Consider the following 13,621-nt stretch of genomic DNA (forward strand, 5'->3'; position numbering starts at 1 on the left):
TAATTAAATTACAATATGTATTTATTTCAAATAATATACACAACATGTGCTGTACTCTTAAGATAAAATAAACTCTTAGTCGTTACTTTTACACGACATTATTCTATACCGTTCTAGTGACCAGTATTCCAGTTAACCGATAATACAAAACTAACTCGTTATCGCCATAAACAGTCTTCAGCATTACAAAAGTTAAAATATATAATAATAATACAATCACAAAAGGGAAACAAGTTAGTCTTACCAATTTATGGAAATGAATGACTTTCACTCACTAGCTCAACACACAACACAACAATATCTCTTGTAATTCTCTTCTCTCTTCAGTGACGGTTGTGACAGGTTAGCTGAAAATTAAGATGATGCACAAAACATAAGATAGGTGAACATTATTACTTTATTAAAGAAGTCAGAAACATTTGCTGCTATTTTGATTCGCGAATACATATGACAACTGGATTACAAGTGCCAAATTACAATGCTCTATTTAAAAACAAATATGGTGAAGCCCATTATAAGCAACCGAACAATAAATACAACCATTTTAAACCGATAACTAACCTGCGAACCCTTACTATTTCTCATAATTTACCATAAAATCATTTCTCTTATAAAATATGTCTTCCCTTCTTAACTGAAATCACTTGACGCCTTTTTCGCGGTTAATATTTACACAAATCTACTAAAATCATCCAAAAGACTTTTAATCACTAAATTGGCTACAAAACAATACTAGTATAGGCAGCTAGTATAACATGTACTTACCAAATATCTAAATTATGGAGATGTCATGCTTATTTAGCAAAGAGTATGTCACAAATGAGAATTTGTTTGTTTGTTTAATAAAGCGTTGAATAGGATTTATACACCATTTTTCTAATGAATGCAATGTTCGCTGTATTTTTGTTATATTCAAGAAATGTATATGTAAGAGTATGTGTAAGTTGTTTTTGATATTGTTTTCGGCGATTTTGATGCATAACATTTAAATTCTACTTGTTTCATATTAGACTAACTGAAAAAATGGCGCAATTTGAAATACACGTAAGACTAACTGAAAATGGCACAGTAACAGAGAACACGGAAACACAGAATAATATGATTCAAGTTTTATTAACCATTTACTAATAGCTGAAATATACATTTTTACACCTTCACAAATTTATGCATTACGATTCATATTTATAAATGTACAAAAATTCAAACGGAGAAAAGGTTAACTTAAGAATGTAATGATTCAACTTCTCTATAACATATACACTCGTACACTTAACATGTCACATGACAATGTGGAACAAGAAAAAATGTGGTCATGTACTTTCATCTGAGAGAAATAAATAAAACTGAAATACAGATGTACTTGACGAATGCATGATATATTAACACAGTAACAACTTCACTTGACAATGAATCACGATTCACTACTGCCACATCGACAGGCTTCAGAGTTTTTGATTTACTACGGAAAATAACAATCTTACGACCGATCGCATTAACAGCAGCAACTCTATTTTATTACATGCATAAACAGAAGTAGCGTTTTGGTGGCGTAAAGTTTCTTCAGAATAGAAAGTAACACGTGGAAAGAAGGCTTGTACATTTCCTGAAATGTTTCATCAGTATGTGTTACGTGGACATACTGGACAACACTCTCCAGGTGGAGTATACTGGCCAACACAGTACCGATGTAGACAATGTACTCTACTGCAGTCTGGCTTCCCTGAAACAGAAACAGAAACAATATTGTTATTAGTTACATTGTAAAAAATGAGTTAATAATATAACAGCTAGTAACTTTATAACAATATCCATTGGATGCATAGTATGCTTCTAAGACAATGACTGTACCATCGGTTTGATTTTGTCTTTCTTATCATTATTGGTAATAAAAAGTGCAAATCCCACACGTCTCGTAGCGCCGACACTCTTTAAAAGTCATATTACAAGGGCTACACGATCCAATAGCACTGCGTGTTGTATCTACACTGTAAGTGCAACACATATTACTTTATTTTTGTACCATATTATATCGACTGAGAGAATCTATATCATCAATTTTATACATCCCATGGTATGCTGTAAGTGTCAATTGTCTTTCATAATTTAATATCCATGATTCATTGTGTACATGTTTAATTTCTCAAATGTATTCAGAAAACTTTGTCATGTAGCTAGAAAATTGCAATTCCTGTTTTCGAAATTCATGATAGACTAGTATTAATTTAGAGATATCAAATGCGTTTCTTCCACTAAAACAGTTACATCTTAGAAACTAAATATAAGTACTGAATATACTCAATAAAGCCTGTCTAAATATTTAAAATTACAGTGTTTGCACAGCTACATTCACAGATGAGTATCATGTACAACAGTCATTTGTTAAAAAAAACTTCCATATTTTCAGTGGTGATTTACATTTATACTATCCTTTACTATACATGTATAAGGTTGTACTATCTTAAACCTAACATGCAGTACTGATTTTACACACAGACATGTTACTTCTATATTTAACAGACACTATGAAGTAACTGTTTAAATTTTCAAATATGAGTTTGGGTGTGATATATCTTTAAATAAGGTCACATATAGAATTCACAACTTTAACTTCATTTCTTGACACATTTTTTCAAGACAATTCACTCATTCATAAAGTATCGGAAAAGAAACCCTAACAGAAATTGTGTATTGATCATCTTATAAAGCTTTTTCTTAAGCCTTCCTGGACATACGGATCTACGGCTTTTACTTGGACATTTCAATAGTTGTAAATACGTAGGTTTGAAACCATTTTAATTAATTTTATATATCAAATTTGAATATATATTATTATTATATATTAATGCCGATTATTCTGTTGTAGCATTAAGATAACCCTGGGTCAAAGGTTTATGTCGAACTTGCATCTCATACGAGTACTACAACAAAGATAAAACACGCATAAAACACCCAAAACTTCGGCGAAAGTTTACGAATATGTTTTACCGTAATGTTTGTTACCTATGATCACATGTACTTCTCATCTACAAACGAAAATGAAGAATTTGAAGGAATGAGTCAATAATTAATTAAAAATAATAAGACTTGTTAAGTCTGTGTCTTTATGAAATATTTGAAGATCCTTGGAGAATGAGTCAATAATCAATTAAAAATAATAAGACTTGTTAAGTTTATGTCTTTATGAAATATTTGAAGATCCTGGGGAATGACTCAATAATCAATTAAAAATAATAAGACTTGTTAAGTTTATGTCTTAATGAAATATTTGAAGATCCTTGGAGAATGAGTCAATAATCAATTAAAAATAATAAGACTTGTTAAGTTTATGTCTTTATGAAATATTTGAAGATCCTTGGGGAATGAGTCAATAATCAATTAAAAATAATAAGACTTGTTAAGTCTGTGTCTTTATGAAATATCTGAAGATCCTTCGGGAATGAGTCAATAATCAATTAAAAATAATAAGACTTGTTAAGTCTGTGTCTTTATGAAATATCTGAAGATCCTTCGGGAATGAGTCAATAATCAATTAAAAATAATAAGACTTGTTAAGTCTGTGTCTTTATGAAATATTTGAAGATCCTTGGAGAATGAGTCAATAATCAATTACAAATAATAAGACTTGTTAAGTCTGTGTCTTTCTGCATGCATTATTTCGTATTGTAATTCGACAATCTGAGCCTACCATTTTGGCATTCAGGAAGTAATTTCATTGTCAAACTCTTACAGATATAATGATTATGTTTAACCAGCAATATACATTCCTTCAACAATCATCTACATATAAGATTTAGAACCCAGCCAAAATATTCCAACTCAGATGCCTATGTAGGCCTACTCAATATTGAAATATCAACATTTTCGAAAAGATCCGTTGGAAGCACAGAACGAAACTACTAGTATGCAACATCATTGCAGTTTCGGTTTGACTGAGTCTGTCCCTCTGAGGTGATGAAATGTGCAACACCCCTCATAACCCCTAGCACCGGCTTTCGCGGAAATCTGGAATAGTAAATTTGAATGTACCCATGGTAACAAAGAACCAGATAATAGAACACCTCTAGGTCAAAAAGGGGAGACTTAAATTGACCTTTAATCTGTTCAATAATAATTATTGTTTAAAACGTGCTTTCTTTTCATACTGCTAGCCCTTAGTATTGTATGCAAACTCATATATTGTTTATATTAGCTTTAGAAATTCTTTTTCTTGAAATCTCACCTATTGGTCTGCATACTGGGCAACATTGACCAGGGGGTGTATACTGATTGGCACGTCTTAGCTGAGGACACTCTATACCATCACATTTGCCTATAAAATGTAACGCGGATTGAAACAGCATGTACTTTAAAGGAAAGAACAAGTTATGCCTACCCTAGCAAATAAAGATTATTTCGCGTTATCACTCGGCTCGCAGAAATTATAAACTCTATGCTTTTCTTTGTTCTGTCATTCGTAATTTTTTATTGCCTTAATCACATTATGTGTTTTGAACGATATACACAGTAGTGCAAGTAAACTCCCGATTTAGTATAATTGTGGACTTCCGATGAATATAAGCAGCATCTGACATGTGTATCGTCAAATCTCTCATGCAAAAAAAACACGGTTTTAAACATGTTTAATTTGTTTTATCTGCCAACAAAGCACGCAAAACTAAAATCTATTTCCGTTCTAACACGTTCGAATTACACCAGAAGGGATACTATCTAGAATCCTTTTTAGCGAAATGAGGGATAAACCGGAATACCCAAAAGTAGGTCATATTCAAACGTTTTTAAACGAGAAGAAAATACACGGAAAAATCCTTCTTTTTATATAAAAGAAAACCAAAAGTGTTAAAAATACTAAAAAAACCCTTATCCACCTTTTAACAATAACATCTAGCAAACTATTTCCAGTATTTTTTTTTTTACAATTTTAAATTCAACTACATTTTTGTTTTGAAGATGAAATTATATTTTATAAAATCTTTTATAAAAGAAATAGTTACTTACGACAACCTCTTTTTGTGCAGCCACTTACCATTGTTACATGTACATGTGTTACAATCCCCCTTTAATTTTTCACCGTCCTCTCCCTGAGCCTTTTTATAAAAACACGTTTTTTCCGGGAAAAAATTTTTAAAGATATCTTAATCCTCACTTAAAGTGCAGAAACAAAAAACCGGGCCTTTATTTTTTCAAAGATTTAAAAAAACCACGATTTATTAATCACTTAAAAATTTTAAAGAACAATTTTACAATGTAAAAAAACTGATCTTGTTTCATAAAATGTTCACCCTACCTTGTCCAAAAAACAATGCGGGCAAAATAATTTCACATAAAAAATTTTTTTATTACATTTTAAGTTTTTTTTTTGTCTTTTTTTTAAAAAAAACTTAATCCCGTAAAACTCTATTAAAAAGCTTAAATCATTAAACTGCTTTACATCAAAAAACCCCTTAAATCTTGAAATGCTGGAAAAAGGTATGGTATTTTGCTTTAAAAACGAAACTTATTATTTTGTATTCTACCATAAAAGATTTTTTAATGATTTGAAAACGAATTTCGTAGAAAAAAGTTCCAGTTAATTAAATTTTAATATAAATTTTGTAGCTAAAGTTACTGTACATAAATTAGTGTTTTAAACACCCAAACCCGTCAAAAAAAACTTTAGTTTGGCAAAATTAATTATACAAAATTCAGTTTTGTCAAAAGTAAAACATTTTTACACATTTTTAATGATATCTTTTACACATTATAACATACACACACAAACACAAAAAAAAAAAGGAAATTTTTACCGGGGCAACTGGACAACACCCCCGGAGGCGTTTTTGGGGTTCAAACATCTGGTCGTAAACGGGACACGCGCACAAGTGGGGGCATGTTGGGGGAAAACCCGCACAACATTCCCCAGGGGGCGTGTTGGATTTAAACATCTGTCGCTCCGCAAAAAACAGCACACATTTTTTTGGTAACTTGGACGGCCTTCATATTTCCTTTAAACAGGACATCCACCAAAATAAATGTCGCGAGGACCCATATTTTATGTTGTTGAAACAGAAAGAACCCTTTATGATTTTTTCTATTCTTATCTAAACCCTTTTAAAAAAAAAAAATTTTATAAAAAAATTTCTTTTGACGTTTTTACAAGCTAAAAAAAAACATGGATTTAAAAATTTGAGTTTTTAATGTGGCTTTCTTTAATGTTGTGTTTTTTTGTAAGTGCTTTTAATCAAATTAGCTTTTTGAGGTTTTTTTAATTTGGACACAACAAAAAAAATAAAAAAATTTGTATTAACAACTTTTACAACTCATCTTGCAAAAAGCAAATAGATACATGAAAAAACTAAAGGACACCCTTCAATTTAATTTTTTAACCCGACTATCACAGCTGAAAGGTTTAAATAAATTGAGTTTAATTTTTTTTAATTATTTTTTATATCCCAAACTTTTTGTCATTTTTTAAATAATTTCCATAACACCTCCCGTCCCCTAGGGAGTTAAAAACCCCAAAATTGGAGTGTGGAATTCTGCATGAGGAAGCCTTTCAATGCTTAGGGAAGGTCAGTGGTTCTCCCCCAATGTCCCCCCACCCTGAAATAACCTGTAGTGGCATTTTGGGTCTTCATCCCCCGACAAAACGGAAAACAGAAATAAGACCTAAATTGAATCCCCCCAACAAAAAAAAACGAGAAAGTAAAATACAAAAATTGTTTCGACTGTTTGTTTTGGGTTACGCCTTTTTTTTAAACATAGTTCGTCATGTAACGTCGGACATTAACCTAACCAGGTTCCGGGATTATGAACCATAAAAACCTGTTCTCCCCCCAACCCCCAAAAATACTTATCAGGGGTGGAGGACGAAGATTTCAGACACAAAAACTTTCATCAAACGTCACGGAAAAGATACCCCCCCCCCGGGGATCGAACTCGCGACCCCGCGATCCGTAGAAAAACGTTCTACCTACTGGCTAACGGCGGTCCCAGACGTTATTGTGAGTAGCTTGGGGTATAAACGGTCCCTTTCTTATTTTTTTCGAATTTTAAAGGGAAAAAAATACACCAAACTGAACAAAACCCACTTTTCACGTTTTTCTTTATGGCAATTCATAAAATAATACCAAATTGACAGAAAAAGATACGGGCTTTGGAAAATGAAAAGTTTTTTTAGTTATACCCGCATGACACAGTTTTTTGGGTCTAAAAATTTTAACAAATGTTAACGATCAAATTCGGATAGGACATGCTGTTATTTTGAAAAGATTTTCTTAAACCCCATAAATATACGGGATGTTAAGGAAAATTTAAAAACCATTCTAGTTTACCACGGGAACATAAGCTGAAAATATAGCAAAATGGACAAGGAAACAAAATACAATAACGTCGAGAAGAAAGAGAGAGTAGACCGAGGGCACCCCTATATTAAAGCTTTACATTTTTACATCGAAGTCATACATTTTATTTAATGTTTAATTTACAGGGACAACACTATTCTTTTGGGTCCCATGTGAAAGAATTTTTACACCGTCTATAAACCAACAAGACCCCTTTCCCCCGAGCAGAGCTCCACAGGCTACCGAACGTTGTAAACACGTGACATCAATTACAACAGGCTTGTAAAAAATATTTTTATTGTTTAAGTGCCTTCTTTTTTGCAAATTTTCATTAATTGCCAGTTTTTTTAAATAGATAAAAAATTCAAAAAACCCCACAAGGAAACCAAACGAATTGAAATAAACTGCTAGGCCACAAACATTACTTTTTTCAATTAATTCTTTTAAATAATAGTACTAGTACTTATACCCATAAATCATATTTTTCTCGCCCGCGACCTTTCCAAACAAACGATACAATTTGTGTCTATCGCTTTTAAATTTGATAATTTTTCATTTAGTCGTTTAACGCAAATTTTGGAAGTTCACAAATTCCAAAACGATTAGACCATTTTACACATCGTTAAGATGTAAAAACCCCCATAGACATGAAGTCATATTTTTTACTTGACAATTAAAAAAAGAGAAAACTAGCCCATCACTAATGGCGATTGATCCCCCCGAGCCTTTTTTTGTAATGGGGTAAGAAAAGTTTTGTTTTTGTGACCTTTGCCCTTCAAGTAAATATTGATCAGGACATAGTCAACTAAATTGCAATTTACCGCCTGAGTTTAGCCCCATGCCGATTTAAATAACATTTTAAAGGGTGGTTAAAGATTTTTATGGGGAACAAATTTAAATCTATTTGATTTTGACCTCTTTTATGAACCATACCCTTTTGTGACCCTTCATTGAAGAGGTAAATAATGTGAATTTATAAAGTTCCCGAGCGTTTTAGACGATATGATTTCAAAAAAATTATTTATGAAGGGCGGTATATACTGGAAACTTTTAAAAGAAAGTTTTTCTCGTCTACATTTGGGGGTGAGGATTTACCTGAAAGAGTTTTTTTGTCCACAAATCCGGTTCTTCAAAACTTTGAAGGGCATACCTTTTTGGGTTTAAGTTTTAAAACTTAAAGCAAAACACGGGCGGAGACGAATCCTTTAAGAAACAATCAAAACCGACTCTTTTTAAAAAGGACATGCTATAATTTTGCAAAGATTCAAACTTTTACCCCTTTTAGACGGATCATAAGGATAATTTTTGACACTGAAGAAATTTGAAAACCTAGGGGGAAAATTTTACGGGAATTTTAAAAATTCCCTTTTAAAAGATAAAAATTCTTTTGATTATTAAATTTTACGTTTTTTAATTTTAATGAACAACTAAAACGAAACAAATGAAATTAGGGGATAAACAAACGAGATTTTTTCCCAAAAAACTTTTCATTTAAAAACATCAATGTAAACTATTTTAGGAAAAATTTTTTTAGTTAAAAAAACTTGTTCTCGAAAAAAAAAAGAATAAAAGAAAAAAGGGTCTTGAAAAAAATAATAAAAATATGTCAATGAACATTTACCAAATTTAAAAATGAAAAATAACATAAGTAAGGAAAAAGCTGAATTTAAAAAACATTAAGGCAAAATTTTAAAAGGTGTAAGGGTAAGGTCAAAAATGTAGATATGAAAATTAGGAGAAACCCCTAAAAACACTTTTTCAATCCGAAAATAAAAATTTCACAAACAAACAATAAAAAACTTATTGAAAAAATAATTATTCATTGACTAATACTGGGACTTTTTAAACTACCAAAAAGGTTAAAAAAGGGGTTTATAACATTGTTTAAAAGGAAAATAAACGACAATTGTAAATATCATTGGAAATAATCCAAGGAATTAAGTTTATCATGTTTTTTAAAATTAAAGGGAAACAATATAAAAGAATTCAGAAAACCCTTTTTATAATTAAAAAAAAAAAAACCAAAAACCCCGGGGTTTGGATGGAAATACTGTGGAATTTTTTTAAATTTCTTCTGGAAAGAAAACGCAAACAATTTATCAGTAACACAGAAATAAGGGGTCAAAACTTTTTTTCCAAAAACCAAAAAAGTAAGATTTTGAGAATAACCGAACCCCAATTCTTTTTGAATTTGTACAAGTTAGCATCAACAGTGTGCAAATCTTTCAAATGGTCTTGGATAACTTATCCTAAAGAAAAAAAGGTTTATAATTGGAGAAACATCAGACTTTTTTATGACACATGTTTGAAACAACCTCAAAATATCCTGGCTTACTGCTCTCCTTTGTTTTTTTCAACAAGCATTCGACTCAGTCTTCTGGGCATGTATACATAAAACATTAGACTTCTTTCATTTTTAGAACTTGTTTAAGAAGTGGATGCGTTTATTTCAAAATGGAAGTGAAAAATGTATTTTACAAAATGGTCATCTGTCTGAATTTTTCTTCTTGAAAGAGGTTGTAGACAAGGTGACCCAATTTCTCCCTTAAAAATTTTATTTTAGTACGGAAATTAGGGCAAAAGGGTTTAGGCAACAACAGTAAAATTAGGTTTTTATCTGCAAAACAACAAAAAAATCAATCAATACCAACAATAACAAATTTTTCAAAAACCGAAGAATCAAAAGAAACTGTTTGTAACACTTGATAACTTTTTAACAATTCATCTTAAAAATAAATTGTAAAACAAAGCCTACGGGGATAGTTTCATTAAGAAACTTTGCACTTAAGTTTGCACTGAAAAACCATTAGTTTGAACAAGAACCAGAAAAAAACTTGGTGTCATTTTCCTGCAAATTTTTATATATTAGGAATTTAAACTCCAAAATTTTTGCTAAAGTTAGAATGACCAGCATGATAAAAAAGAAAACTACCCTTTTGGAAAAAAACCATTCTTAAACCCCCTTTTTTTTAAGTTTCGTTTAAATTTTTAATTCCCCCCGACCCTCAAAATGAATTTTTATTTAAACATTAAAACACGCCCTATAACTTTTTTGGGGAAAAGGGAACAACAAAATAAAAAGATAAACCCGCGTCAAAAATTTAGAACGGGAGGACTGAAAAATGAAAAATATAAAGCTTTTATTTAAGTTTAAAATATTGGGATTAGAAATAGTTTTTTTTAACTGGAAAACGGGAACCCCTTTTGGCATTTTCGTTTCTCTTATTCGCAAAAACCAAAATTACCGCTAGGGGAAACCCCTCTTTTTGGGGAATTTTTCTTTATATTTTGGGGTAAATGTATCAAGTTTTGAAACAACAACCTAAAAACTTCTGTACTCACCATTAGGGTACAATCCCACTTAAAAAAAAACCGGAAATACATAGAAAAGGGTTTGAAATAATATCAATATTTTTAAAATTACTTGCAAGGGGGAATCTTTCAAATTTAGAAACCCAAAAAAGCAAATACACAATAAATGAACCTTTTTGATTTACTATATTATTTCAAATACCCTTGTTTGGGAAAAACAAATACTATAAACCCAAAATGCAATAATATTGTTTAAATTTCTTATCTAAAGAAATTGAAGAAAAAGAATTACATTTATCGATACAAAAGTTTAAGGTACCAAAAAATGGCAAACCCAAGGGGAATTTCCCAATTGAGTAAAGGAAAATTGTAAAAATCTACAGAAAAATAAAAGAAGAAAAGCGAAAGTTTTTCAGTTTAATTTAAATCAACATATTCTTGAAAAAAAAAACCTTTTATATGGTATTAAAAATAATAAAATACATGTTCCTACGTCAAAATCAGAGAAAAACGATAGAACTTTTTATTCAACTTAAGCCCTAGTATGCTTTATTTATAGAAGTAAAACGATGAAAGATGAAAAATAGACAGCCCTTAAATAACAAAAAAAGCAATTTCTTTTCTCATATTGAAAAAAATTGAAAAAGGAAATTTTTGTATTTTGCGCTTAAAAATTTTAAAGTCGAAGTTTAAAGAAATTATATAGATGTCAAAATTTTCATTTTTTACTCTATATTTAAAACAAAAATTCATAACCTAAATACAACTAAAAAAACAGTGATTATCCAAATTTTAAAAAAAGAAACCCGGTAAATTTTTTGTTCCAAAAACTGAATAAATGACCAAACCCAAAAAACACATTTCCCAAAACACTATCAAAATACTTACATTTGCTATAACTCAAAAAAACCCATTTAGAGAAAAAGTTTTAAAAAATTGGCGATACAGGGAAGGGTACCATTTTTCAAGTTTTTTTTTATCTTTTTTTTTTTTTTTTTTTTGGTCATACCTTTTGCTTTTTTTCAATGAAAGGTTTCATTTCCGAAAAAACCCTTTCATCTGAAATTTTCAATTTTTTTTTCTCCCCAAAATTTAAGTTTTTTAAATATCATTTACATTATGTATATGAATGGATTTTTGCTGAAATTCAATATATAAGTTCTACAAAATCACATTGCAAGTTAATAAGTAAATTGTTTTTCCGAAATTTATTATACCTTTTTACGGGGATAAAAAACGTATAACCACTGGCCTAAAAAAGAAAAAAGAAAAACCAAAAAACACATTTTCAAACAAAAGTATCAAGCTGACTTATTTAAACGTACGTACAGAAAGCGTCTGAATTCTTAGTAATTAATGTTGAAAAAAGAGCATTAAAATTTTTTTGTATCAACAAATATAAACATGAACACGTTATTATATTGGGTACGTAATTGCTGTTAAACACAAGCAAATTAATTTCCCCATTGAGTGTACGCACCTTTGAATGTACACATTAACCTATAAAAACCCAAACCCTCACCTTAGTCTATTTTTTTCAACGCGTGCTACATCAAAAAGCAATTTCTCTTTGAAACGAATGTTTACCTAAACCAGTTTCTCATTTTTTCTTAAAATACAGTTTAGTTAGAAAATTCGTCCCAAATTGTTCTTTCCAATAACTTTAAAACACATCTTCAAAACGACATTTAGACAAACGGGGCCGTAGGGCATCCTTCTTTTTTCTTGTCTGACAAAACTTAGGGAAAATCCGTTATTTTTTATTTTCTTAAACTGGAACTAAACTCTTCATATTTGTCCCTGGCTTGTTTGTCGCAAATTGTGATTCTCAGCTGTTTTGCTTTCGAAAACCCCAGGTGTCCATGTGCTGCGGGTTCGATAGATTTCTTTTTGCAATTTTTAAATTATTATTTTTTTTATTGACAAAAATGGTAAGGGATTCCTTGGGCACGGTAAATTTTATTTACATTTTCTTGAACTTTTAAAACACGGGGCGATTTTAAAGTGAATTTTCTGCAAAGTTAACTATTTTAATTCCCCAGTGGCTTTTTTTTCTAAATACGTCTTCCGCCTGGGTCATTTGGAAACTTTTTTTGCTCAGTAATCACAGTCATAACCCCATTTTCTCAGGAAAAAAAATAAAAAAACAACAAAACCCTTTTCTGACCTCACGAGTCTTATTGTGGACACTAGGCTTGAAATATACACTTACTGTAATACAGAAAAAATACCACATTTTTTTTGCGTTAATTCCACAAAGGGTGAAAAAAAAAATCAGGGGAATGGTGCATCCGGAATGGTGTTGCGCCCGGGAAGGGTGTTGCACCCCGGGGAATGAGTTGCACTCCCAGAAGGTTTTGCACCCGGGAATGGTATTCACCCCGGGGAATTGATTTACTCTTTTACTTTAAAAATTTCAAAACTTTTTTTAAAAGGGAGTGTTTCCATACCCATTTGCCCTACATGGTACTTATAACAAAAATTATTTCAAAGGATAAAATGCTGAAATTTTTTCGAAAGAATGAAATAAAAAAACAAATAAAAATAAAACAAGGAAACAAAAACATTGTAAAACCACTGGGATTAAAAAGGATTTTTTTAATTGTTCATTTCTTAAGAAGAACACTTAGATTCGGTAAGCACACTTCCTGAGAAACTGACCTCAAAACATTTTCATTTCAACGGGCAAATCAAACTCCGAGACCTTAGAAATAACCCTGACATTAGAATATTTTTTTCCTAAAAGGGCCCTTTAAAATGAACCCCTCCGAAAAACAATTCTAAACCCAGGAAAGGAAAAGTAACATTGCTAAAGATCTAGAGATTTGGGACAGATACTCTGATAATGCCATGAATTACAGATCAATGACCACAAAGGGTTGCGTTTTGTGAGGGCGTAAACTGTTACAGTGCATCAAATCATTAATTACAGTAGGATTTAAAACAAAACAAAAAAGCGAAATAACAAAAAGGGCAAATACTAAATCCTT

The 13,621-nt window shown here is 30.9% G+C and overlaps 1 protein-coding gene across 1 annotated transcript; it reads right to left on the minus strand.

Annotated features, from left to right (window-relative positions):
- Positions 1–1,097: 1,097 nt before the first annotated feature.
- LOC128559801 (uncharacterized protein DDB_G0274171-like) lies at positions 1,098–5,039 on the minus strand. Its single transcript, XM_053552377.1, has 3 exons — positions 4,996–5,039; positions 4,220–4,309; positions 1,098–1,720 (listed from the first exon to the last, which is right to left on the minus strand). Exons 1-3 carry the CDS (start codon positions 5,024–5,026, stop codon positions 1,617–1,619), a joined length of 225 nt encoding a protein of 74 aa, XP_053408352.1. The 5' UTR covers positions 5,027–5,039; the 3' UTR covers positions 1,098–1,616.
- Positions 5,040–13,621: the final 8,582 nt, after the last annotated feature.

This window comes from Mercenaria mercenaria, chromosome 10 (assembly GCF_021730395.1).
Source record: "Mercenaria mercenaria strain notata chromosome 10, MADL_Memer_1, whole genome shotgun sequence".
NCBI classification, from domain to species: domain Eukaryota; kingdom Metazoa; phylum Mollusca; class Bivalvia; order Venerida; family Veneridae; genus Mercenaria; species Mercenaria mercenaria.